Genomic DNA, 27,773 nt, shown 5'->3' with positions numbered 1-27,773 from the left:
CATGCAAAGGACGGAGGAGTAGGGGGATTATTCCCTGAAATTTTTATTGAAATTGTAATAAAATGCAAAGTAGAAACCAAATTCTAGGAATGTGTTGTGTTTGCCTGTGGTGACATTGTCAGTCCAGGATGAAGCCCAGCTATACAGAAAGCCGAATGAACTGTGACAGAGCTTTGGGTGGCTTCAGCAGGACCGTTTGCACTGAAATTTGAATCTTGATGCTGGTGTTGGTTTGCATTTAGGATTATTTTTATTCACATTATGGGATTGTTATCAGTCCTCAGCAGACTTTTTGAAAAGGATTCTTCTTTTCTGTTTTTAGGCAACTGGGTTGAATGCTCTTTGTTCAGTGTTTTCCTTCAGTCTTTAGTGGTATCCAATTAGTAGTAGAGGCGTTTAACTTCTATCAGCTAACCATGGTTTTGCTGACCTACCATCAAAATTTTAGCAGAATCTGTATTTTAAACTACTGCCAAATTTCCCACTTTTAATGAAAATACGAGGAAGAAGTGGAATAACACGGTAACTTTGCTGCCTGCATCAGTAGATTCAACTGCCGTTTCATCCTGGTGCCTTGAACTTCATCTGTTATTACAATGGCTTTCACTTCTTTGATTTATACGTGACTTTAGAACATAAAACATTGTGTTGATCTAGGTTTTAGTTCCATGCTTTATTTTTAGATTTATTTTCTCAGTAATTGAGAGCTGTGATGGTGCGCTAAGGAGAATGGTAGCATAAAAAGAATCAACTTGCAGGGATTCCAGAATTTCCCTTTGAACCATCAGCTGGCTGCATGATGTATAGCAATTTTGCTTTACAACACGGGATTTCAGTCTATAATCTAATTATTGCTGATTTACAAAGTAATTTAAATTAATTTGAAAATGGTATTAATGATTTTTCAGATAAATCAGCTGAATACCAGCAAAAATGGATGCTATTTTTCATCATTATGTGTTGCTTTAGTTGTATTTGGCTTCTCAATTTTGTTCATTTGTTATGCTTTTCAAATTACACTAGTAAAATGTCTGAACCAAAACCTCTACATAGTACTTAAATTATAGTTGCCTTAAAAAAAAATAATGCATAAGATGGATACAATCTCACTTTTTAGTAAATAGAACTGTGTAATTGTTTATTGTGAATTTATTGTTCATTTGCTTGCCAGCTTAAGGGACCCATAGCCTAAGTTTTACATTTATTTCCAAAATAACGTGGTTGGTAGTGTTCAGAAAATGAACACGATCTGTGTATACACAAAATATACAATATATAAATGCAAAATATACAATCTATTTAGTCAATATAGTATACAAATACAATAACATTATATTAACCGAGGTCATACAGATAATATCAGTAAACAAAGGAGTACCAGTTCAACTAGTTTTCATTTTTTTGCATATTTACTAGCAAATTTCTATTATATTTAGACTAGTATTTTCCTTTCTAAGAAATGGATATTGTCAGGATGAGAGAAGATTACTAAACAGATTCAAACATAGAGCAGTCCAAGGAATACTAACATCTTTAATTTCTCATGAACTAGTATTCTAACTAAAAAAAACCCCAAAACATAGTAGGAGCCCAGTCCTTATGGCTGTGTTTCTAATTGTGAATCCAGAAATGCAGTCCCCCAGCTTCTTTCATATTGAGTGCCCTCTATGCATAAGAGAGCATTGCACTTAAATACGCAACCCTTTCCTCCCCCAACAGTTAGTAATCTGGCTATTTACCCTTAGAGAAAAAATGAAAAAAAGGATACAATGAATAATAACAGCAGATCCTTATAATGTAATTTCTTTTATATTTCTTTCTATGAATGCTTTTCAGCAGCGATTACATCTTGACAGTTGAGTCTACTCCTTAAGTGGACCAAAGTATCAGAAAATTTGTAAATCTGATATCAGTGTTACAGCAGTGATTAAAACACTACATAAAAATGACAGATAAAAATTGGTGGTTTACTGTAGTCCGAGGTTATCTGCAGTTTTATTTTTCTGTCTGCATATCAGCTGAAGAGTCGTGAACAGTCTTGCTACTGCTTAAAGTTGCCCTTGTTTTGTTGCCCACAGTGGTTAAAGAGGTCCTGTCCCTTTGCTGCCCCCAATCCCTGCTCCCCCAAACCCCAGCAGACTACTTCCCTTCAGTTACACGATGGCCTTTTTCAGGGGGAGGGAGCCTAAGCACATCAGTGAAGGAAGTACAAGAAAGAATCAACAGGAACCTCCTAAGCGGTGTTTCAGCTGCAGAATACACTGTGGGGAACCAGTCACATAAGGTCCAATAACGCCTGGATTAGGCTTCCTGAAAACAGATGCATCACACCACTCTTGTTTAGCTCCCCTTGGGTACCAGTGAACCAGTTTGGTGGGATTCGTGCTTCTCTTACCGCTCCATTTGTTTCTTCCTCACAAAATAGTGGGGCTGATAGTGTAAAACAGAAGATACAGTCATGGGATGAAGTTTTACTGGAGGTAGTTTTTCTACATATATATCATTTTATATATATTCTTATATATACACACACCTATCCTTCTGTGGACTTTTATGATATATATTAAGTGGTTTTTGTGTTGATTTAACCAAAATTTGACTCCAGTGGTTGCAAAAGTGTTAAACATCTAACTCCATGCTTTCCTGACTTAATGTAACATGTAAGGTCAAGATACTCAACAACCAAAACCCAGCTGCCCTCTGGTGACAGTGGTGGGACTTGTTTCCACAGCCTGTAATGCTCTAATAGCGGAGGGTTATACCAACTGAAATGCTGTATTCACAGAAGGCCGGTCTTTACTGCAGAAAGTAACCAAATGTCAGGGTGAAGTCTGTAATGATCAGTTTAGTTTAGAGGTCTCACAAGTGAGTTGGAAGGGGCATTTAATTCTTCAGTATGTCCATGAAGTTTTCTAGTTGTTCATCTTTGTTATATGTGTATTAATATCATTCTCATTCCTTCTCTCTTTTTTTTTTTTTCTCACCCCTTGCTTTTTCCCTCCCTCCATCCATTGTCATGCATTGCGTTCTTCATTACAGTCTGTGTAATCGTTACCACCGTGTGAAGGCAATTCCCACATCACCAGGTACAGTGTCACATGTCTGTGGAAACATGATGTTTGTTCTCAAATCTTTTTAGTGTTGTGCATCTTCATAGCAGATTTCTTTTCCATTAACCTTTTTCTTTCTCTCTTTCTTTTCCAATGGATATGAACTAACATTTCTGCAAGAATGTGATTTTGTGAATTATTTTTTCTTTTTTTTTTTTATGTTATTTTAGTTAATGCTCTACATCAAAGAGGTACTGTCTTTCTTAATGGGCTAGAAAGCAGGTTTTTGATTGTCCATGGATTAACATCTGCTATGAAGTTTCAGTTTTAAAAAAATCTTTAAGCTGCATTGTTCAGTTAGTCTTCATACTGATTGTGGACGGTTTATTTAAATCCTTGATACTCAGCTGTAGTTTGCACCTCTGTAATGGTAAGCACTGATGAATAAATGAGTACTTTTTCATTCCTTATTGTTCTAGTTCTAGGTATCCAAAATATCAGTGTTTATGTGGCTTTCAGAAACTTGTTTTGTGCAGATTGCTATATGGCTAGCTGATTATTTTAATTTATTTTGTTTTTTTGAGAAAGTAGAAAGAACCTATAGATGCTAATTTTTATGACTTTCTAACAATGCTTCTGAATGTCACTGGCTTGTGGCTTGATTACTTTTGCAGTTTGGCAGAAGAAAATTTCATTATAAGCTGTTGCAAGTAAACTTGTTGGTGATAGTGGAAAACCATGTGTTAAACCTGTTTTTCAGGAAAAAAACCCAACATGTAATTAATGACTGTGAGTTCCTGAGCATATGCACGTTTATTATACATAGACATGTTAAACCTAAGTGTTTTGTTCCTAAGCACTCTTCATACAAGAAATAAGAAAGATCAAAAGTTCTTTCTATATTCAAGTTACCAGATCCAGAGCTGGTGAAAAAATTAATATAACCCAGTTCCTTCTGATGGTGACACATCTCATATACCACTGGAAATGCCAACCTTTTCTATTCAATGCTTATTTTGAAACAACTTACAGTCCTTATGATTCTCTAAGCTGCAGTGTACCTAGAAGTATAACTTTTTCAGAATGAGAAAAAGAATCTTGAAAATTAAACCATGACTATTTCTAGGCTCTTTAGTCATGTTTCGGCCTTTGCATTCATATCTCCAGTTTCTCTGCAACAATTTTAACAGCATAATCATTTTCCCATGTAAACCTAATTAATTTGCTATGTAAATTCCTCTTTTGCTGGGACAATAGGAGCTGGTTTGTCTCTTCCCTCAACTTCAGACTGTAAAATGGTAATAAATTTTAGGAAGTCAAAAAAAGGGAGTAGCGAGTACTTCTTTTGTAAGTAATACTCTGAAACAGCTGGATTTATATGCACGGCTTTTTCTTGTGTTTAGTGGTAACAACATTCAGAGCTGCTAAGGTTCATCTCAGTATGTTATTCACAAGCTTATGTAGAGGTATTCAGGATGTATATTGCCATAAATAAAATGTGGTCCTAGACAGCTGCAAGCTGCAGCTTTGTAGCATCCAAACTGCAAGGTACATTATTGTGAGGTCAACCTAAATGAACTATCATTGCTTCCTTGTTATGTTCCAACCTAAATAATTGCATTACCTTAATGGATTTTCCCTACTTATTAGAAAGGTAAAAGATGTGGGATATAAAATTAGCTATTAATTGCCTCAATTAAGCCAATAGATAAGGATCATGGCTCAGTTATGGTAGTCACGTGGGGTAATAGCTTTGTTATAGTACCTGCTGTAGAATCACATTGTGCAAAAGCACAATTGTAATTTGATTTAAAATAATTAAAATTGGATTTGTTTGGAACAGTGGGCTTCCTAGAGAAGTAAAAACCGTAAACATTGAGATAACTAGACATATATGCAATAGATGGACAAATAGTTACATGACTATGAGTCTAATCCCACTAGTAGACTTGGTGATTTTGCAGCATTCTTGCATTCAAATTAGAGATAGTTACACACTATGAACAGTATTTGGGTCAAAAAAAGCACACGGTATACCTGTCATGTACTTAAAGAAGATTTAAATCTGTTTGCTAATTTACACGTTACACTTTTCCAAGGGTTTTGCAATCTCAAGATTACTCCTGAAGTTCAAGCATCTCCTTTTTTGATTTGTGAGGACCATATAATTACAGCAGCTATTTTATATATATATATATATATATATTTAGTATATATTTTTATATATATATATATATTTAGTATAACCTTCAGTCTCTTGGTCAAAGTTCAGTAAACTGTAGGCATTGAAAATGTTTTGGTAAGCGAAAATAAAGATATATGATAATGGAGGAGAAGAGAATCTGAATAAAATGTACAGGTCTGTGTTTTGCTTCTGGGAACAGTCATAACACACAGAAAAGCCTCATCTTGTAGCATTGCTTACAACAGCACTAATAAAATCTGCAAAATAATGCAGCCTATTTTCTGCCTTATATGTTGCTAGCAAGAGAGTAGGGCAATTCACACCAAAGTGTTATTATTATACTGTATTGACCACCAATTTACAGCGAATTGAGAAAAAGACAAGTTGTGTTTAGCTACTGTTATTTAAAACTCAGTCCTGATAATCTAAGCCCTGTCTGATTACGTTAGTTAGTATTATGTTATTTATCACAAATATCCCTTAAATGATTGCATAGAATAGATTAGCACTTTTTACATGTAGTCATTACTAAATGAGGCCATGTAAGGGGTATGATTTGCATCTGGCCTGTGCTACTGATTTTTTTGTTCTGTGTATTTTTATATGTAAAGTCTTTTTCTGTGGTCACATCTTAGCAATTTGAGCTACCTTACTGAGATTGCATGGGTGAAACTATTGGTATTTAAATACTTTATACTTTTATCAGTGCTGCTTTTATTTAGTTGCTAAGACATATGATCAATATATTTGTTCATAAGAATGGAATGCCATATAATTAATACTGTAATTTTTCATAAACAGTATATCGTTGATATTTCAGATTATATATAGGTGTTATTCTCTGATGAAATTGTGAGATATCAAAGTGTTTTTTCACCCAGATCATTAAAAACCTGCCAGAGGTTTTTCTTATATGGCTGTTTTGGATTTATGCAGAACATGTTAAATTGCAAAAAAATATCCCCAAACTCCCAAAGACTTAAGTTAAAGGAGACCTCTGTAGTTCTATTCATGAAGCAGCTGAAATTCTACACAGTTATAACTTTGTGGAAAACCAAGAAATCAAATCTGTCTGTAATTTTATTTTATAAAGAAGATACTGCTCCAGGTTTCTCTGAAAATGCACTTGGGTGATTTTGAAATGCACTGGGAGAATGAATACTTAATGGAATTAAGTGCAGACATTGAATCATGGTGATCAGGTGTTCTCCGTTACTTCTCTGCTACAAGTAGTATCTTTTAAAAAACCTGACTTTTTGTAACTGAGAGCACCAGTTCCTTTTGTTTCAGATTTTAATGAAACGGTTCGCTTTTGGCACACCACTGTAACAGAGAAATGCCAGAAGATAGTAGCAAAGAGCAGCATGTTTCAGTAAATCTATGCAATAGATAAATGATATTCAAAGTAAATTTAAATGTCATTTTTGTTCTTTTCAAGTTTAGTTGGAGTCCTTCAGAGATCTTAAGTGGTGTTTGTCAGCACACATTGGGAAGAGGGACATGTCCCCATTTGCTTGGTGCATGCTGCTGCCCTGCGCTGCTGCAGTTAGGTTGGCTGAACATCATCCAGCTTTTGACTCTCTTGCTGTTTTTTACAATTCTAATTTCAAGCAGTTCATTAAATAAGGGGAAGTTTCTCATAGCTCAGTGTATTCCTGTGAGCCTTTGATAATTGGAATAATCACTTTATATCCATTTCCACTCATCTAAGCTATTTAAGAAGATACTACAGTAGGCTGAGGCAGTGATTGTTTTCTTCTTTCCAGCCGTATGTGTGTCATGCAACATAACTAGATGCTAGACAGCGTGCCAATTACTACCAAAATGTGTGTTTCCCACAGAAGTTATTTATGCATACTGCTAATTAGCCATTGAGGGTTTTTTTCCCACTGGAGGAGAGTGTATTCATAAGCATGACACCACAGGAGGTCTTAAAGTATGGACGAGGACATCTATGTGTTCAGTAATAATTTACATTTTAAGATAAGAATACTGCCATGGAGGTTTGTGGCTTGTAATTTCAGGTCATTTCCTGAAGGAAGGGATGAATGAGTTTGGGATCAATATGAATTAAACCTTATTCCGAGAAAGCATACTGCCTTCTCCCATGCTAACCACTCACAATAATCACAGACTACTGATGGGCCTTTGAAATTGACTGTTTAAGGCTTTCCAAAGTAACAATTCTGTCTTGTTTTGGTTTCATTTCTTAAACACAATTTTTTGTTTCACAAACTTCATCCAGGAAAACATGTGCTTCTACTAGCTTGTCTAACCAAGCCTTTTTGTTTTCCTCAAGTATTTTAATGTGTATTTATCATAGAATCGTTTAGGTTGATAAAAACTCTTCAGATCATTGAGTCCAACCGTAAAGCAGAAAAAAACCCAACATAGAGAAATAAGGGAGGGAGAGCTGTGTCTGCTCAGAGGTATAGCACTTGCTTCAAATAAATAACAAGTTGGTAAGAAATCAATGAGGGATATAACAGTTAAGTGTAGTCAGATATATTTGTTGGTAATTGGGAAAAAAATCAGAAATTAATGGAGGAATATAACAGAGGACAACCGTGATGGAGAAAGAGTTGTTACTGGTAATCCAGGTGACCTGCATAGGACATAAAGAGATTGTAAGCATGAGGAGCAAACCAAAAGTTGCCATAAAATCATGGCTACTGGTATTTTAAGGAGGATTTCAAGTAGAATCAAGATCTCAGCAGCTATACTGTTATCCAAGCTTTTACTCTCTTCCTCCTTCTAGTTGTTCTACTCTTCTCAGTTGCTGTAGCCCTAGTGGCCAGCCTCACTTTAAATGGAGTTTCTTGTTTTAGTCAATTGCTCGTCTTTGTAATGCCGGTTCAGGACTAATGTCTCCTGAGTGCCCTTACCTCAAAGGTTCTAAATTATTCTCTATATCACTTGTCTTCTTTCTGAGCCTATAAATCTCCCCCTTTGCAGTGGCACAGCATCATCAGGATGAGCAGCAAAGGCTCTGCTCTCCCTGACTCTCTGCCAGCACCAGTGCCTCTCAGTAGGTGCGTGGAGATGACCGACTTCAGTCACGCAGCTCAGGAGGGCGTGAAAACAATATTGTTTAAAAAATGATCCCCTAGGTGTCTACCTTCTCCTCCTGTTTTGCACGAGGAGTGAGAAGCTGCTGCCTTTCTGTCCAAGAGCTGATGGGGGTTCCTCCCTTGGCGGGGAGGGTGGCGTGCCCTGGGGTACCCCATGGGTGCAAACGTTGCAGTCCTGAGTCAGCAGATCTAGCATGAGAGGGGATTACCTCCCAATGAAGTAGGCAGTTTATGAAGCACTCCTAAGAACTAAATAAGGAATGCAAATGCCCAATTAAGGATTATAGATTTTCTCCAGGTCTGGGCATTTGAAAATGAGTGGCTGCCTTGTCTGTCATTGACTCATCTAAATCTCTCTTTGAGTCTAGCTTGCAGTCAGGTACAAAAAGAGTTACAGGAAGCAAAATGGGCAGAGAAGGAAAGAATGGGAATGAAAAGAACTCTGAGAGAAGTCTAAAGGGATACTCATGAGTGAAATTCACTTCTGTGGCACTTAGGATGAAGTACATTTTTTTTGCAACAGAACTTGCTTCATACTATGGTACAGGATTCAGCAGCAAATCAGTGCTGGGCAGTTACAATGGTAGGACTGGGGAGAAGGGGTTATTGCAGTACTCTGCAGAGGATTTGACCACACCATTTTGCAGATATGCAGAGCATAAAGATATGTGTACTAATTTAGGAAGCTCCAGCTTTGTGGAAACTTCAACAGCATGTTTAAGGGACAATGATTTATTAGCTACTGTCAAGCAAATCTCTTTAAGCAGAAAGGAAAAAATTGCTGAAGTTGTGAAGAATGTGAGACAAGAGAGGAAAGAATGAAAGAGCTCAAGCGCACAAGTGCATAGCTGTTTCCAAATGTTGGAGGCCCTACAATCATCATCAGTGAATTAAAACATTCAAATAAAATAGTAAAACTCAGAATGTAACCTGAACCTGTGATAATAGTATCATCTATGATAATGGTACGCTTTCAGGTTGTTTTTTTTTTGTATTTCCAGTGTAGGATGTACAAAACGATTAAGTTCACATTTCTAGTCTTAGGAAAAAGAGAACTATGGCTTTTAAATAATTCTACAAATTCACTTATAAAGCCCATCAGATTAATATCTTATTGTTGGCAGTGATGCTTCTCTCCATTCTCTGACTGATGGAAAAAATCTTAAATATTCATATTATCTGTATGTAACCTTTCCAAAGAAGGTGTAAGTAGGGGTAAATGATAGTCCATGTATTTATCATGAGTAGGCCATAGTAGAAAATGGTATTCAGAAGCTTATTCGTTTTGATATAAAAAGATACTGTCACAAAGTGATGGTGTATTGATTATATAGTGCTTTGTGGGATCATTTTTCATACCTGTTGTCTGTTTCACAGAAACAGCACAGATTGAATGGGTTAATTTTTAAATAACTTTAAAGCTTCTTTTTATTCGGTAGCAAATCAGGGATTTGGTTTACAGAGCAGCTGTGCCACCAATTATTACAGCACAGCTCAAGTAGAGAGAGATTTTGTCACTCCTGAAGACAGGAATGAGCAGTCAAGGGACAGACAGATGGGAAACTTGTTTAACCAGCTTCATTGTCAGTCACAAAAACAATGTGATTTTACATCTTCAGAGGGAGGAAAAAAATAATTCCTTTAATATATATACACAAGCATAGACTAAGATTGCGCAAAGGACCACAGAGGTATGTGATTTAGGTCTAAATGAGCCTTCAGCCAAACTGCCAGGGTTAAAACACACTGAGTAAGACCAAAATAGGAGTGTTGTGGCAATACTTCAGGCACCAGCGCTACTAGTCCATGCAAATGTGTCTTACTGGGCTTAGTCGCCAAGATCAGTTGTGTTGGTTTTTTTTGTCAGAGTTGTAACACAGTCTTTTGGGACAGTAGGAAAGAGAGGCAAATATAATGGTGTAATTTTAAAGTTTTACTGAACTGTGCAAATTTACAGTAAAAACTAGATTTGCAGGGCACTCAGCAGTACAGAATGGAATGGGAATGGGTGGCAGTTTCAAATATTCAGCATTTTTTTATGCTGTTCAGTGAACCAATTTCTTAAGAAAACACACTGAGCTCTTTTTGGGCAGTGAAAATGTTGTTATTCATATGTGAAACAAAATACAGTGAGATACAAACAAAAAAGTAATAATGTAATAAATACAATAGGGTATTTGTTAGAAAAATGAGAAAGAATCACTTTCAATATGAAGGAAATACATTATACACAGTGTCAGTACTGAAATTGTACACTTTTCAAATTAGGTTTACACTTTCAGATTAGAAAAATGAGTTGAAAGTGTGTTGGGAAATGTGAAATTTTCTGTGGGAGCTAAATGGCTTATTTGCATGAAATGAAATAAACAAACAAACCTGAGACTGGCTTTTAAAGCATACACCAAGGAAAACATATGCTTTACTCTTGTGTTGGTTTAACAAAATCTTTAATTGACCTCACAGTGTTGTGCTGTTTAAAATCTGCATGATATAATTAGGTAATGAGATGGACTGTTCAATAAAGCATTAATAAAAAAAATAACAGATGTGTCAATAAAGAGTGAATCAGTCTATACCTTGTAGAACAGGTGAAGAAGTGTCCTTAGAGACTGATGCACAACAGTGTGTCATTTTTCACTTAAATTCATTTTCCAATTGAAGAACAATGATAAGACATTAGTACAAGTCATATGAATTCTATTAAGAACTTAAAATATTATTAAAATGTGAATGAGTAATAAGAAACTATTTTATTACTAAAATCTGCTTTTTGTGTTCTTGGGGGCAATTTACATTTGCAGAGCTTGATGGCACACTAATCCTCTATGAATTCTGCTCCAAATGAACGTGTGCTTGTTTGTGTTGCCGTTTAGATGTTTCAGGAAGTCAGATAATCTAAAGCTATAGGCAAAGGTTTCGTAAGATAGTTCCAAAATCAAGCCGTTGGAAACAAACATCTACCTTTTCCCTGCTCCTCAGTAAAAGACAAGTTCCTCATACCTTTCTTTCGCTCTTGGTTCTTCCTACTTATTTCTTTCCTTTTTACATCACCTGGAGGGAAGAGTCATAGTTTTACACAGTTCATTGCCTTGCACGTTTGCTGTATTGTGAAAGAGGTAGGGGTCATGTATGATTTAAAAGAGCTCAGAAGGGTTTCACACCCTTACAGGGATAAATACATTTGTAAAAAATTATACACTATATGACTGGGGGGGGTTTAATGCTTTGAGTAAGAGGTGGCACACTGAGCATACACGCTTTTCTACCCTTTCACAACTGAGTTGCAGTGAACTGATGATTTCTTTCTTGTCCTGAGCTAACATCTACATGTTCACAAAACCACCATGTCTCTTGATGCAATTTTCAGCTTCAACAGCAAGTAAGGATTAGAAATTAAAATAAATGCTGAAACAATTTTTAGAGGCAAGAGACAAAATTTTTGTTGCAAAGATAGCTGGGAAAGCTTTACCCAGATTTTAACCAGCTCTAATGCCAAAATGTCCAACAAGAAAATTTTATGTCAAATACAGTGCACAATTGAAATTAGTCGTGATGGCAACACTGCCAAAACCTAGGGGAGTCATTCTACAGCCATATAAAGTTGTTTATGGGTCTGTAATTAGACAGCAATCAGTCAGTGCTTGACATTTTAGCGCTTCAACTGGCTGCAATGCAGAAGTCCCAACTTCAGCCACAAATCCCATTAAACCTCCAGTAAAACAGGATTATTGTTATGACTGTCAACATGCATTTTATTTTAAATAGTAATCAGAAAAGTGATTGTCGCTCATTCTATAAATATGCATATTTCCTCTATCCATTTTTAAAATGTTTTTAGCTGTGGTATGATACAAATTTAAGTCGGATGAGATCATGGAGCTTTCTCCTTAGAAATAGTACAGTTCTGTGCCATTTAAAATCTTGAGCTTCAATTATAAAGAAAAATTAAGATGTGCTGCAGAGTGAAACTGCAATGGTGAAAGATTAATTAGCTAATATTTGTGAAGCTCCAAAGAGAAATTAGGCTATGCAGGGTGTGTGTTAAGTATTTCTGCAACAGGGTTGCTAAATGCGCAGCTGAGAGCTGGTTAAAGGGTTGAATTTTTTCTCAATTTACTCCATCTGAAGTCTTCCATATTGTGAGGACTTTGCAGCTAGGCAAGCAAGTAAAGTTGCATGATAATCTCCCTGGCACTAGTGGATCAATACTACTCAATTAGTTTAGCTTACATTTCTTTCATAGTCTATTAGTGCCTCTATATTTCTCATCACACAAAATCCTTTGAGGGGAACTAAATGGTGAATCATTCTTCATTTGCTGTTCCTTGTCTGTGGAAGACAGAAAATTGAGTGTTTTGGAGGCAGTAGTAAGCAGTGAAGGAATACTTCTTTTACAAAGTGGCCAACACCTGGAGCTGAATGTCCGTACCCAAGCAGATCCTGAACTGTGGACTTGTAGATAGGAAAGTGGTAGCAGTGTGTGTGCACCTCCTTGTATACAAATCAGAAGTGTCACAGTTATATCAACTAAAGTGCCAATCCAGGATGAATTCACTGTTTGACTCAATCTTGACAGGTTAGTTTTACCTGGGAAGTCTTCGGTGGCTTCAAGTATGGCCTGAGTAATGTTAAAACTGCCTTTTCTTTTGTTGTTGTGCTTTCCGCCTAAAATATGGCCCTGGACTCACGTCAGGTGTTTACCAAGTTTGCATTACTAGGTGATCTGGGAGTTGTCATGATTGTTAATGTCCTGGTTTCGGCTGGGATGAAGTCAACTTTCCTAGTAGCTAGTACAGTGCTGTGTTTTGGCTCTGATGTGAGAACAACTTTGATAACATGTGGACATTTTCAGTTGTTGCCAGGAAAGGTTTACACTGAGTCAAGGGCTTTTCAGTTTCTCTGGCCCTGCCAGTGAGAGGGCTGGAGGGGCACGGGGAGCTGGGAGGGGACACAGCCAGGACAATTGGCCCGAACTGGCCAAAGGGAAATTCCATACCATGTGATGTCATGCTTAGTATATAAACCTGGGGGGGGTAGCTGGGGCCTGGGAATCATTGCTCTGGGACTGGCTGGGCATCGGTCAGCAGGTGGCGAGCAGTCGGGCTGTGCATCACTTGTTTTCCTTTCTCCCTTTTCCTTTGGATTTTATCCTTTCCCCCACCTTTCCATTATAACTGCTGTTATTATTACTGTTCTTTCCCTTTTATTCTGTTTAAATTATTAAACTGTTCTTATCTCAATCCTCAAGTTTTACATTCCTTTCCGATTCTCCTCCCCACCCCGTGGTGCTGGGTTGCCAGCTAGAGTTAGACCATGACAGTTAAGACTAGCGACAGACCTACAGCCAGCCTGTCCAGGGACCCAAAGGGGAAGGTTAAGTACGGGACTTGCAGGTAGCACCAGGTTTATACCAGCCATTTTGTTAGATGTGGATAACCATGTTAAAAGAATAAGCTTTTTCTAAAAAGGCTGAAGCAGAATAAGTGACGTATCATTTTTAAAGTCTTCGCTTCGTAAAAATAAATTACGCTCTTTCTGGGTGAGACCTTGTCAGTAGTATTTTGTCATTTGCATTTAGTAGGATATACAAAAACTTCAAAATTTTATTTAGTCCTTTCCTTTTTAACCATCTCTGATCTAACCAGATCCAATATGAAAGAGGCCTGGTTTCCCCATCTGGGTCAGCAGAAGGTCCTGTAACATCATTTGTTTTGCTTTGTGAGATTTCTCATACCAACAACCAGCTACAGGCAACACTGGGGTTTTGGTGCTTGCTAATCTTTTTTGAGGTCTTCTTCACTGCTCATCAGCTACAAACCTACGTCTGTCTTTTATTCAGATCTGAGAGTTTGCCTGTTTTGCTACCATTGGATAATCTGTAAAAGCAAGGTTTGATTTAGTAATAATAGTAGTAGTAGTAACAATAATAATAGAACAGAGGATGTCACTTCCCACCTAACAAGTAGTAGCTTGAACCACTAGGCAAAGAAGCTGAAAAAGGAACATGCAGTTCTGAATATTAACCCAGTGATAGTTTCTTTTCTCAAAACCCACGAACAACGTATTTTCAGTATTTTAATGTAATTTCTGTCATCTAATTTGGCATGTTGTTCACAACTTTTTAATGAGTCTGTCTCATAAATCTGAAGGATATGTTCTCTGAATTTTTCACTTAATTACATCTAAGTGTAGCAGCAATCTATTTTGACAGTGATAACATAGTTTTTCTCATTTCTTTCACTAGTGTATCTTACAGTCATTTACTGTACCTTTGACTATTGTCCTTGTGGCCACATTTGTAGCCTTAATATAGAATTTCCCAAAGGGGTGCTTTACTATTACAGTTAAGCTTCTATATTTACTCTATATTTCAGTATTGGAGTCTCTTTGCCTTTTAGCAGAATTTCCTCTTTCTTCTCTCTCATTCACACAGTTGGACAGGGGAGGGTTGTTAGTTTTTTAGTGTATGAAGAAGTGAGAAAAAATTGATACTGCCTCCTGGTTGTATTTAAAAATCTTTTGCCACCTTCTCAAAGAAGTGATACAAGACATTCACTCAGTCAGAAAACCTAATTTTGAATAATGCCTTCACTTTAGGGAGTGTTTATTCAGATATTTATTTATTCACGTATAGACCTGTGTCTACTTCCAGATGTTCACGGGACTTTCTATCCCACTACATTGTAATGGTAGTGCAACTGCTGTGCTTTATTTTGATGTCCAAAATAGCTAGGTGGGGGGGGGGTGCAAAAAGCTCAGCCCCATGGCAGTGTTGTATTACTCAGTGGAACCAGAGGAACTGCAAAACAAGTGGGCTGTAGTGCCTTCCTGGAGAACAGAGAACACCCTTCCTCTGGTGGTGCCTTGCCACTGTCTGAGGGAGCCATCCGTCAGGGTTCCTCAAGCCAAGGCTTGCACCTTCTATGCAAGACCAACAGAGCTTGGTTGGAGTTGTAGCTAAACACTACAGTTGTAGCGAATATTGTAAACTAGGACACTTGTGAATATTTCAATTACTTTTCTGTTGACATCAGAGAAGGAAGTTCCAGGTTGATGCATGATAAATAATAGAGAGGCGATTTATTTACTATTTATATACTCTGTATGTCAGAAGTGAGAACGCAAGTGAAAAGGCCTGTGTTACCATAAAATTTACCTTACCTCATCACAATTAAACCATAGCAGCAGCATAGCTTTTTGCTTAAGGAGGATTTGCGAATTGTAGTCTCTAGTTCTCTAATGTCTGTAGAGTTGTGCAGTGCTGTCATACTCAGAAACGATGGAGATGTGTTATTTGGGTCCTTTTGTGAAAGTTTGGAGAGTTATGTTTTAATTCTGATGTAAGGCCTGAAATGCCTTCAAATGTAGTGTGACTTAGTATGCCCAACATGAGTTAAATTCTTTGATTTTTACATTTTTAAGAAGTCTGGTTCCGATATACAGTAAAAAAGGAACCATTTTTATGTTCTTGAATTGTTAGTCAGGTGGATGGTGTAGTCTGATGTTATAGGAGGATGTGTTTGTCTTCTCTGTTGATAAAAAGGCAATGGGATAGCTGAAGAATAAATGTATGCTCTGGGAAACTCTGGTTTCATCATTTAATCTATACCACAAATCTGTAACTGGCCGTAACAGGCAAACTTGGGTGTGATCACAGATTTTCTGATTTTAAAACACTGTATGTAAGACTTACTGCATGTTATACTCCTGTTGCTGGAACCCAGAAAGAGGCATGTTTCCCAAGAACTCAGAAACACTAAGGAAAATTACTCTACCTAATTTTGTTTTTAAATAAATGCAATAAGTTAATTCCAAATAAACATTTCTGTAGTTTCCACTTGGCTGTTGGTAAAGATAGTATTTGCTGTTTCCCTCTGGAATTTATTCATCATTTCACTATACTCATAACATTGGTAAGAATGTTTCTTTTCCCCTTCTTGATATTCCCATGCTTTTGCAACTGCTTTGGGGTAATAATGCATGGTCACAATGTAGACTAGCAGGTTCTCTTAGCTACTGTAATATTTTACTTATATTTATAGATTATTTTTTTGTTGAGAGGTGTAATGTTGTAGGAATGTGGTGGGAGGGTGTTTTTTTCTCTGCAATTGTTAGGATTTTCCAACTTACATATTATGGAACAAAGAATTTGCATATGAAATCTTTGTTCATCATTGGGAACTTGGATTCTATAAGAAAGAAAAACTTGATTTTTTTTTTCCCTGAGTTTGTATTTTGTCACTTAGTCTCAAGTCAGGCAATTTTCTGATACTAAATAATGGCCATCATAGTAATGCTTCAGCTGAATATCTTGGGACTAAATCTGAGCTCTTGAATGTGTTTTCTTATTTTTCCTCATTCAAATTCTTACTCAAAAGATATTTTGCTGCTGTTGGCTGGTCTGCAGTCTCCGATAGTACGGACAACTTACAATTGCCTGGAAACAGTCACTTCTTTTCAGCACTTCTCAAGAACACATTTGTTATCGTTGTCACAATTACTACATGCTGGTGTTTCTTCTGGGTTAAATGAAGTGGGATCTTATATTGATCTGCAGCTACAGTGCATGTGCTGCCACTCTGCAAAGTGATGACTTTGTAAAGTGTTTTTTAATGCAGTTACTTTGAACTACTCCTTTATTTCACAATAGATTTAAAAGCCCATTTAGATTTACTATGTTGTCTGTTTGCGCTGCCTACCGCTCAAGCCCCAACACACAGCTGTGATGGATGGCGGCAGTTGAAGTGGGTCACCTGAGAGGTCGTATTCGCCCCAGAAGGTGTGTGTGGCATGCAGAGAGGTGTTCTGATAAACACTGGTGGCACTCACTGGGCAAAGGAAGTGGCAGATGAGAAGGAGCCACCGAAGTCTTGCTTGCATGTAAACTCTCCGGGGATACGGGGTAGCCGTGCCTTCATCCCTTACCATTAGCCCAAAAGAAAACCGTTTTCTCCCCACTGAACATTCTCTTTATTTCTAACGCATTTCAGTTGCTGTTGTATTCCTGCCTGCATCATGCTTGCTATATTCCCTGTGTCCCAAAGTCTGCATGACATTATACCATACATGCTTCACCCTCTGTTAAATCTTAATGAGAAGCAAAACTGGCTTGAAGTAACCAGGTCTGACTCTATCAATATTTTAACAACGTAATTTATGACTATATGTAAAAAGAGACTTGTAATTCAGAACATTATCCACTGTTGTATAAGGGGCGGGGGGTGGTGGGAATCTCGTTATAACATTTTAATGCCTTTCAAGACTTTCTGAAATTGAGTTCTTCCTTGGTTATACTTGCAATCAGAAAATTTTTATATTTTTATTTTATTTCTGTTTCATCTCCAACCTTTGTAGAAAAGCCCTCTGGACCAGTGAAATGAAACTAGGAGAAACTAGTAGGTTGTTCGTGAAATTAAGGACTGAATTGTCATGCTACTGTATGTCTCTAGAAGGAACTGATAGTCTGTTAAGGCTCCCTCGTTCCCTGAGATTTAAATTTAATTTTGGAACTTGGTTCTGTTTCCTCTCTTATTGGGAAGTTTTTGCAGTGTAGTAAGGCTAATACTAATTACTTCATCTCTTTTGCCTGGGAGGGGCATGACTAAACTGTTTTGAGACATGTTTTCCTATCTTTCTTCAGCCCTTTGCTCAAGGATTGTGACAAAAAACACCAGCAACCACAAAACAATTTGTGTTTACGTGGCAGTTGACACCCTAAATTATATTTTGAAAGTGTAATACAGTGTTTTTATAAATTGTATACTTATATCACAATGAGTATAATACTTGTCAGACAAAAAGTGTGACATACTTAAGGCTACCTGTAGTTTTTCTTTATTATGTGTTTTCCTAGAGCTTGTAACAATTTGGGAAATACTTTCTTATCCTAATGTAATCTCTCCAGAATTTTCACTAGTGTTATTGAAAAACATTTTAGTGAAAATGCCAAAGGGCACATCTGTTCCCAGAGTTTTGTAATCTGAAACCTACCAAGTCTAGGCTTGACTGCAGCAATCTTATAAAAATCTGATGAACTAGCAAAGATGGAAAATGTTCTCTGCGTTTTCTTCTCTGAAAACATCTTCATGTTCCATGCACCGTCTAGGGCATGTTGATTAGGTTGACAGAATACCAAGAAAAAAAGTAATATGTTCAAAGGTTGAAAAAAATAATCCCTTTCTTGGTCACTTTTCAGCCAGGTATTCCTCAATATTAAACATGTTTTTTTAGAAAAGAGCTGTCCCACAACTGGTAATTCAAGGTGGCTTCAGAAAGCAGACTTAAAGCACTGTGTCTCTTTAGCATTGTACCTGTCTTTACAAACGATCAACAGCGAAACTGTCACTGCTTACAATTGTTGTGGCATCTTGTGGCCACCTCTTGGCTTTCACCGTTGCGACTGATTTGCCACGCCTCTGACCGTTTGAGTCTTAGTGAAAGCACAGTTGTCCTGGAAATGCAGAAATTTTACTTTCACAAAAAAGTCTCTTTTTCAAACCTGACCAAGGCAGAAGTTCTGAGGTGTCTGCAGCACTGGTTTTCCATAGTTTGTCAGGTTGCAGTTTGGCAACACAGCCAAGCTTCTGAAACGCTGCCTGAAAAGCCAGCTCCCTGGCTGACCTGTGGGCTGTATCAGCAATACAATAGGCAAAGTCTTACGAAACCTACAGACAAACTTTGCAGGTTTTTGCATTCAGGTTCCTATTTCCATGCAACCCCAATTAAGGAAACTAAATGTTCACAAGGGCCGTTGTCATCAAGCAGCATCTGCAATCCTATTAAGAATGAGAGATAGGGAAAATTATTTCTGTGTGCAGTTTGAAAAAGAATATGAATGGCTATTTTGTGAAAAACTTTTTCTATGTTAGTATTGTGACTTGAATCAGCTGTTTACAAAGGAGGGATGTGAGCTGAGCTCGGCACAGAAAGCTTGAATCCTGTCTCTGAGCCTTTCTCTCCAGAGTAAATAAAAACAATTTCTGTGAATAGATTTTTCAGGGGATGTGTGGAACTTTATGACTCTCTTTGGAAGAGAGATTTGATGCAGTAGGTGTGGGGCAGTTAACCGTCATACACACTGGCTTAACAAAAGCACAGTATAAGATCCAGGTTTCTGGTCCCAGAAGCTCGGTGATCCACTTTCCAGCTTTAGTTCACAAGGTATTTTCTCCTGCCTTATTACATTCTTAAATTTAAACCTAAAATAAACCTGTAAAACATCCCAACCTTTGGCTGAATCCATCAGATCTCTTAGCTGGAATCACAACACTGAATCACATTTCCAAACTACTTCTGAGGGAGGGCTTATAAAACCTCCTTTTGGGCCAGCTCCCTTGTCCAACTCCTATGTTAATTAATTAAAGAGCAACGTGCTTGTACATTCTTTATCTTTCTCAACTGGTAACGTCAGGTAAGAAAAAACGTTAAAACTGGTATCTGTGAATAAGTTGGTTATGTCTACCCACCTAGAAGCTGCAGGACCAAAAATGTTCCACATTATCGTGCTGCAGTTGTAATGACTATTTTAGGCACTAATGTTGTCCCATGGTCTACCAAATGTAGCCACATTATGGACTTTGATTATTTTGAGTGTCTTGAGTTTTTGAACACCTGCTTCTCCTTTATTGACCTATCCATTTTGTAGGACCGTTGTTACCTTATCAAATTGCAAATTCTCTGTTCAGTGAGTAAGAATTAACAGTATTACTAATGAATATATTTTTATGACCTGAAAATCTGCTGTATTGCCAGTTAATATATTAGAATAATTTATAAGACAATCGACCATCTGCCAGTGATATTTATGATATTAGCTGGGCATATCAATAAAGGTAAATATTGCCTCCAATTGAAAAGGTTGTCATTCATAGTGTAATTAAATTTTTATTGTTTGTGCTCTCTGTACAGCCGCACAGCTTTTCGTAGAGCTTTTGTTAAGAAAATAAGATCAATTACTCAGTATAAGTGCTCTATTTTTAATAAGAGTATGTTAATCTATAAATCTTACAGGCTGACAACTGTACTGTAGTATCTTGACTCTCTAGTAGTTTAATTAATAAACATACATTTGCTCATTTTGTCAGAGCAAGTTTATTGGTATAACGAAATAATGTTTTACTGATTAATGAAACTCCAAATCTTCAGCTTGATTAATTTCTTAGCATGAAAATGAAGGGGATTTCTTATATCGAACAGGTTATTCTAGGGATATTTTAATATGTTTTTTTTTCCCATTAATACATTTACATATAATTATTTTCCTTGTTTTCATCTTTCAATTAGCTCTTTGGAATATTGCGGTTGTGAGCTTTTTCAAGCTTTTAGAATGAGGTGGTCACATTTTCTATTTGATATTTTATGTGCATTGATTCCACTCTGTTCACAGACATGCTGAAATGTTGCCAGAATTTTCTAGACAGCTAGTTGGGTTACTTTTACCCCAAATTGTCTTTGCTGCAGATAGCTTATAAGAGTTAATAAAAGATGAAGCTTTAGAATATTACTTAGAAATATTGTATTTTGATTCTTGGATGATACATGCTATTTTCCTGGGTTAGAAGAACTTTAATCCAGAGCTAAAACAAGTGAGTTTTCATGTCAAAGTCCTAAAATGTTTCATGAGTCTCGGTTCGTACAAGTAAATCATGAGCATATGTATTTTCTAGTACAAATATATGTTAAATTACACTGTTCTAATTCAGATTATTGTTATTCCTTTGGCTTTCATTTTCTCTCTTTCTGTTTCCTCAGTCTGTTTGATGTTTGGAGACCTGAAGAAGTTAAAGAACTGTAATTTTTTTCAGAACCCTAAAGGGAAGTTTGCTTTTGTTACTCATTTCTGGGAACACCTGTGCACTGTTGAGTTTAATTGGGCTACAGCTGGTGCCACTGATGTGTGGAGTGAGCAGGGCTTTGCAGTCTGACTGGAAGTCTCGACATTGTGTGTCATTGCCTGTTTCCTAAGCTATTACCGTACTTACATAAGTTAGAAGGTGTTCTAATTTTGGGGGGATTATGTTCTCTGTCAACTGATATCGCTAGTGTAGGAAGACCAACACTACGAATGGTGAGCGTATTGCACACTAGTGGAAACAGTCTGCTGAACACCCACTAACTTTAATTGCTCTTTGGAGAAGTTAGGTGGTCGTCTTACAAATGCTGTAATGAGGAATCACTGATCAGTATCTTTAAAGTGTTGAGGAGAGTTTTAATATAGAAGGAAGATGAGCTATGCATTTTCTGGTTTTAAACGTGTGGTTGAAAGCAAGCTACCTGGCTCCTGTTCTAAAGAGCTTCTAGAAGACCCTATATACCAAATACGCTGATCAGAAATAAAGATACATTTGAAAAGAAAATCAGTTTATAGTTAGTCTTTTAGCTGAGGAATGTGTTAAGTTTACAAGTAGTAATAAGTACTATTGAGCTTAGAGGAATTCTTCAGCTTAAGGGCTGAATAAAAGTTTAAGGAAATCAGGGTATTGACCACTGTGCATTAAAGATGACCTGTTACTTTTCTTACACACGTTAGGACTGTAGGTTTGCTAGCTATTTTACACACACAGTAATATCATTGCTTAAAGAAATTGCAAACAGTATAAACTAACAGATCAAGTTTACCAACTTCTGTGGTTATGTTAAAAGCAGTTCAAAGCACTTGGTACACCCACATACCCCCTCATGGGGAAGAGAGCACCGATATGTGCTAAAGCAGTGGGTCTGGCTACTGTCTCTGGTCCACTGTAGAGCAAAGGCTTAGCTTGTACAGCTGAAATAATTTCAGCATAAAGTTCCTGTGGTGGCCCTGAATTACCAGACGGACTTAGCCATTGGCACTTTTTGACGACATGCTGCCAAAGGACCAGCTGCTTCCTGTAGGAGACCTGCCATCTGGAGCTTAGAGAGTGATCCCTTTGATAGACATCTCTGGCAGTGAACGGTTTGCTGCATGTAATTTTTCCTCTTTTCCTTTTTTTCTCACCCCTGAAGTTTTACAGGAGTTTATACAGTAAACTTGGTGAAGAGATGTTATGAGATCTCTTTTCTCTCTGAATTGACAGTGGGGGAAGTTATCTGATTAATTATTTGGGAGTCAGCCTTAAATAACTAAAATTCAAAGTTAGAAATTGTGACAAAGGACTCAGGGTCGTATCAGAGAATAGCAGCTAGAAAGCACGTGAGTGGACACAGTTTGATATAAGGGAGGTGAACTGATTTATTCCGGATAGAAAGCCATTAAGAAGGATTTTGTTAGGTACGTGTTTAAAGACTTAAGACAAAGAACTTGAAATGTGATGAAATCCTCTGTTGAGCTGGAACTGCCAAAGAAAGCAGTGAACTTGGGAGTGATTTAGACAGGCTTGGCTTCAAGTTGGATAGATGGATTTCCAATTCTGTGTGGAGAAATATAGAATAACAATAACATGGGATAAAGGACATAAAAGGTGAACATGCACTCGCTAGCCAGAAGTTAATAAATATTGAGCAGGATGTCTTTCTGGAGATAGGAGTAGATGCAATTGTAAAATCCCTGTGATAGACAGCAAAGAGTAATGAGGCTACATTCTGCTTGTGGGTCTAACTGCTGGCTCAAAATAAGATCTAACACAGATCGTTTGTGGATGACTTCATCCTAGCAGAGCAGACCTATGTTTGAAGTATTACACAGAATCCAGCAATATTATAGAAAAGTAAGAAGGAAAGCATGATACTTCTTCATGAAGTAATTTCACGTGACTTTTTCCTGTAGTTTCATTCCATCTTACTTTATTCTGAAAGGATTCCTGAGGCATAGCAGGGTCCATGGTAGCCACCTAGCCATGTGGCTAGGCAGTAGGTCATTCACACCTTTCCACAAAATCAGAATTGGCTCCCTGGGAGTTTCTGCTCCATTTCTCTTCAGCTGTTGTAGTAAACTTTCTTAAGGCAGTACAGTCCTGAAAAATCCTCTGGAGCAGCAGGCAAATTTCTAGGAAGAGCTGGTCCTTTTAAAAGCAATCCTGAGCTTATCAGTGAGGGCTAGAAGCAGAAGGGCAGAGAATTTCAGCGGATGCAATGGTGAATCTGCTGTCTGGGACTATTTTGCCCCCATTTGCTTTATGACTTTGCTTTACAGTTTTGTATCTCTATATCATCTTGGCTAAAAACCTGAAGGTTATTCAGCTAAAGATGGCTCCTTGCCATGACTTACACAACTTCTATGACAATTAGGAGTCTGCTCTTGCTTGAGATGTGTATGTACTACTTTCATTTACAGAATCTTTCTATAAAAGCCAGAAGTTTTTTTTTCACAATGGTATCAAGGAGTTTACAAAATTTGTGCCAAAGGAATAACACTGAATTAAATAAAAAGCTTTATTTTATGTGGCTTTCATTTCATACATAGCTCTCATTCTTTGTAGTACAGCAAAATAATAAATAATTGCTGTAGTTAATTAAAAGTAGAAGTACAATTGAATTATTCCGCTCTCTGGAAATGCTATTTATTTTGTACAAACTTCAAAACAAGAGAATAATTTCTTTTATATAAAGGTGTATATAATTTATTAGGAAATGGAAGCGTAATTCATCACAACCTTGTTTTCCTCTTTAAAAGCCTCAAACTATAAGCTCTTCTGCTTTTTGTTAGTATGTGGGCCTGGCATAGGAAAAGAGCAAGTGGACATTTACAGATGACAACACACTAAGGAAATTACTTTTGTCACATGACAGAAGCTGTGCCATGCTGCAATACAGGTGATGGTTTTGGAAATATTTTCAATGAAGTTTTTGTTGAAAACAAAAAGCAGTGTGCATCTTACATGTCTATCCAACTTGATCTAATACATGAGTTATGCCACTTCATTAATATTGTTGCTGAGCTGCAGTCTGTCTGGATCCATCTCCCTGTTCCAGAATCAGGGTCAAAGCCACTTCTGCACAAAGCCGCCTCCAGTGATGCAATAGTCTTACTGCGATGTCAATTTTCACCTTTATTCTTTCAGCTGTGGTTGCTGCAGTTCTAAGAGATTGCCAACACTTGTTACCACCCTCTGTGTGAAGGGTTAGTAATGCCACAGCAGGAGCAGTGGATAGACATGTATGTCTAGACTGCCATGGCCAGCCAACAGTCCTTTTTGTGCTCCAGCAATGAGCTGCAGCCACTGAGCCCGAGGAACACATTTGTTCCTGCTGCCTCTGCTGCAGGTGCAGAGGTTTTTGACAGCAGCAGAAAGCAAGGCCAGTGTAGTTGAGGGAGGTGTTTTTGTGGCATTTTGATGCGGTCTGCAGGGGACAAAATTCTCGTGCTTTGCTGCTTCCTTTTGTTAAGAGCAGCAGTCACTAAACACATTCGTATATGATGTTGTTCCTGAAGAACCACAAAGAAAAGCCGAGGTAGAAATCTACATGGTCTCTTTTAAAAAGTCTGGAGGCGGGTGGAGCATATTTGAAAACCATGTCTGTATGATTGCCTGGGGTCTCACGTCCTGCCCTAGGCCTTAGGTCTTGGCTACAGTCAGAAGCAAGATGCTGTGTTGCCACAATTTTGCCTATTTCCTTCTGTGTTCTCTTGTTCATAAGCAGCAGGCAGGAAATTTGGCAAGTCTGTAGGCTAGAAACAAACTACAATGAAAATGAAAAGGAAAAGTAAAAGATTTGAATTCACTGAGGTACCAATGAATGTAGAGGTACTATTATTTTTTTTTTCCCCCTTTTTCCCAAATGATACTGCCAGTGGTCCTTCAGAAGATATAGCAGTAGGCTTCTGGTAAAATGGTAGGATTAGCCCTGCAGCAGATGAAATCAAAACAAAACAAAGTACTAGAACTGTGAATACTGAAAACTAGTTGAGTATGAGAAATATTGCTGTTTCTGGATCTGTCAAAAAATAGCAAATAGTAAAAACATGTATTTTTAAACTGCAACAGAAATACCTTTAATCAAAGATTAATTAAATCTGAAAACAATATTGCATCGTCTTGTATAACATCAGTTTTCCATTTGCACTGTTACGAAGTTTTGCAGCTGCTTGACTTTACCACCAAGGTGATTCAGATTTATCGGTTGAGTCGCTTTCACCATAAAATGGACCTAGTTACAGATGGGGGCATAAAGGTGGGGGGGGAGGAAAGCTTTTAAAATTTGAATAGCTAGAAAATAAGAAAATAATTACATTTTGGCCTAAAGATAATTTCTGACTAAAAGGATTTGTCTGGGAAAGTTATCACAGAAGTGGATTTAGGAATGGAAGCAGGAACTTAAAAGTAACAACTTGCTTGTGTTACATGATACATATATTTTGATATATATATATATAGAGAGAGAGAGTTAGGTGTAGTTCACATATTTTCATTTCTTGTACTAAGTTTATACTAATAATAGCTGTTTTATTCCAGCACTGCAATTGCTTGATAAGAAAAAATCTATCAATTTTTCATCAGTTTGTCTTTTCCCGTTAAGCTGATACAGTGATGTTCAAGATGTTATACTAAGTGAAATAAAAAACCCATTTGTGCTGTGCACCTCCTGTAAATAACTTGCTAGTATTCTTTTCCATCAGAATTACTAATAAGAAAAAGATTCTATGATGGTCTTACAAGGTGGGGTTTGGAACATCTGATTTCTTTCATGTGTATGCCTCACACCTATTGTTGCAAAACGGGCATTTTTCACTGTAAGTGTTATTTGCTGATGCCTAAATGTTCAATGAATAATTCAGCCCCTTTACCCTTCTTGCTTTGCTGCACAGCTATTGAGATCTCAGAGCAGAGCCATATCAATACATTCTGACTCACTTTACAGCTCCAATTTCATGCTTGGCCTTTCCAAGATACATACAAGCAAAAATAAATAACTGAAAGAAAGAAATTGTCTGTACAAATTGTTTTAGGAAACCTCATGTGCGTGTGTGTAATAAGCCCTTCCTATCCCTCCTAAATTAAAATGGATTGTTAAAAGGAGTCCGCGGTTTTTTGATCAGGTAAATCCTGTTGTGTTACAGCTATGTCCACGAATGTGTGGGTAAGAATTCAAAAATACAATGAAGTTGCAGAGCACTGTGGGTGCTGTCTTTAATGATCATGAGTACATGGCTGTGTATGTACATAAATCAAGCATATATTATGGTGAGAAATGGAACTGCTGAGTCCTGTATTTAGGAGGCTTAATTTCTGCATGGGTGTACTTTACAGTGATTGAAGCAGTGATCTGCATGTTCTTCTAACTTTTCCATTGTGACAAAATATGAACAAATTTGCCTTACCTTTAACTGTCAACTGGTTTTGCAACTTGTTAATTCACATACTCTTTAGTTAATTAAAAGCTAATTATGTGCTGAAGGGTCAGCAGGGCAAACAATGCTTTTTAACCTTCAGAACAGGGGAGCTGTCCACATGGGAAAAGCGAGGACTTTTTCAGTAAGTGGTTCATTTCTCAGTGTGGTCAAGACAGCTATATCTAGCCTTACACCAGAAGGCAGAGATTTCTCCTTGGATGCTAGAAACATTTGGAACCTGGCTACCCTTGCAGTCAGTGGAACTTAGGGACCTATATTCCATCATGAGCCCAGGTTCAATTCTTGTATAAAAGGGGATGATAAGATTAACCACAACCATTTGAAACAATTCCAAATTGGAAGGGGTTGTCCTCAGTGAATAATCACAAGGTGTTTATCATCATGCTACTTAAACTTGACTTAATTATGAGTGTTTATTAAGAGTCATTGCCTGCAATGATTGAATAAAAAAGAAATATACTCCAGTACTGGAAAGGATAATTTAAAAACTTATTTCCTGTGAGCTTCCTTGCTATTAATTTTGGGGAGCAATCATTTGGACTGTTCTGAAGCTGAAAATCTGTTTTTTCTCAGTCACCAACTTGAGACAAATATTTTACAGTTGGATTTGTTCAGTGGAGAAAGAGAATGTCCCTTTCAGAAGTGCTGTTTGTCTGTTGAAAGCCACAGTATCACAGAATGTTCAGGTTTGGAAGGGCCCTCTGGGGATCCTCCAGTCCATCCCCCTGCTAAAGCAGGTTCACCCAGAGCAGGTTGCACAGGATCGCGTCCAGGTGGGTTTTGAATGTCTCCAGTGCAGGAGACTCCACAGCCTCTCTGGGCAGCCTGTGCCAGGGCAACACCCTCAAAGTGAGGAAGTTCTTCCTCATATTCAGAAGGAGCTGCCTGTGTTGCAGTTGTGCCCATTGCCCTTTGTCCTGTCATTTGGCACCACTGAAAATAGCTTGACCCCATCCTCTTGGCACTCACTCTTAAGTCATTTGTAGACATTGATGAGATCCTCTCAGTCTTCTCCAGGCTACACAGGCCCAGCTCCCTCAGCCCTTCCCCGTAAGGGGGATGCTCCAGTCCCCCCATCACCCTCGCAGCCTCCGCTGGGCCCTCTCCAGCAGTTCCCTGTCTCTTGACCTGGGGAGCCCAGAGCTGGACCCAGCACTCCAGGTGCGGCCTCAGCAGGGCAGAGTAGAAGGGGAGGA

The 27,773-nt window shown here is 37.7% G+C and overlaps 1 protein-coding gene across 2 annotated transcripts in view; it reads left to right on the top strand.

Annotated features, from left to right (window-relative positions):
* Window positions 1-27,773, top strand: part of CCSER1 (coiled-coil serine rich protein 1) — a 708,879-nt gene that overhangs the window by 602,401 nt on the left and 78,705 nt on the right. Inside the window, exon 11 of one of the 2 annotated variants that reach the window (XM_040599460.1) lies at window positions 3,040-3,086. The exons of the other annotated variant lie outside the window; for it this stretch is intronic. Coding sequence (XP_040455394.1) covers window positions 3,040-3,065 — 26 coding nt within the window. The 3' untranslated portion in view covers window positions 3,066-3,086. The remainder of the gene's footprint in view (window positions 1-3,039; window positions 3,087-27,773) is intronic. 2 annotated transcript variants of the gene reach the window in all.

Source organism: Falco naumanni, chromosome 1 (assembly GCF_017639655.2).
Source record: "Falco naumanni isolate bFalNau1 chromosome 1, bFalNau1.pat, whole genome shotgun sequence".
NCBI classification, from domain to species: Eukaryota; Metazoa; Chordata; class Aves; order Falconiformes; family Falconidae; genus Falco; species Falco naumanni.
The sequence above is the reverse complement of the archived record's forward strand: the minus strand, read 5'-3'. Positions and strand labels throughout refer to the sequence as shown.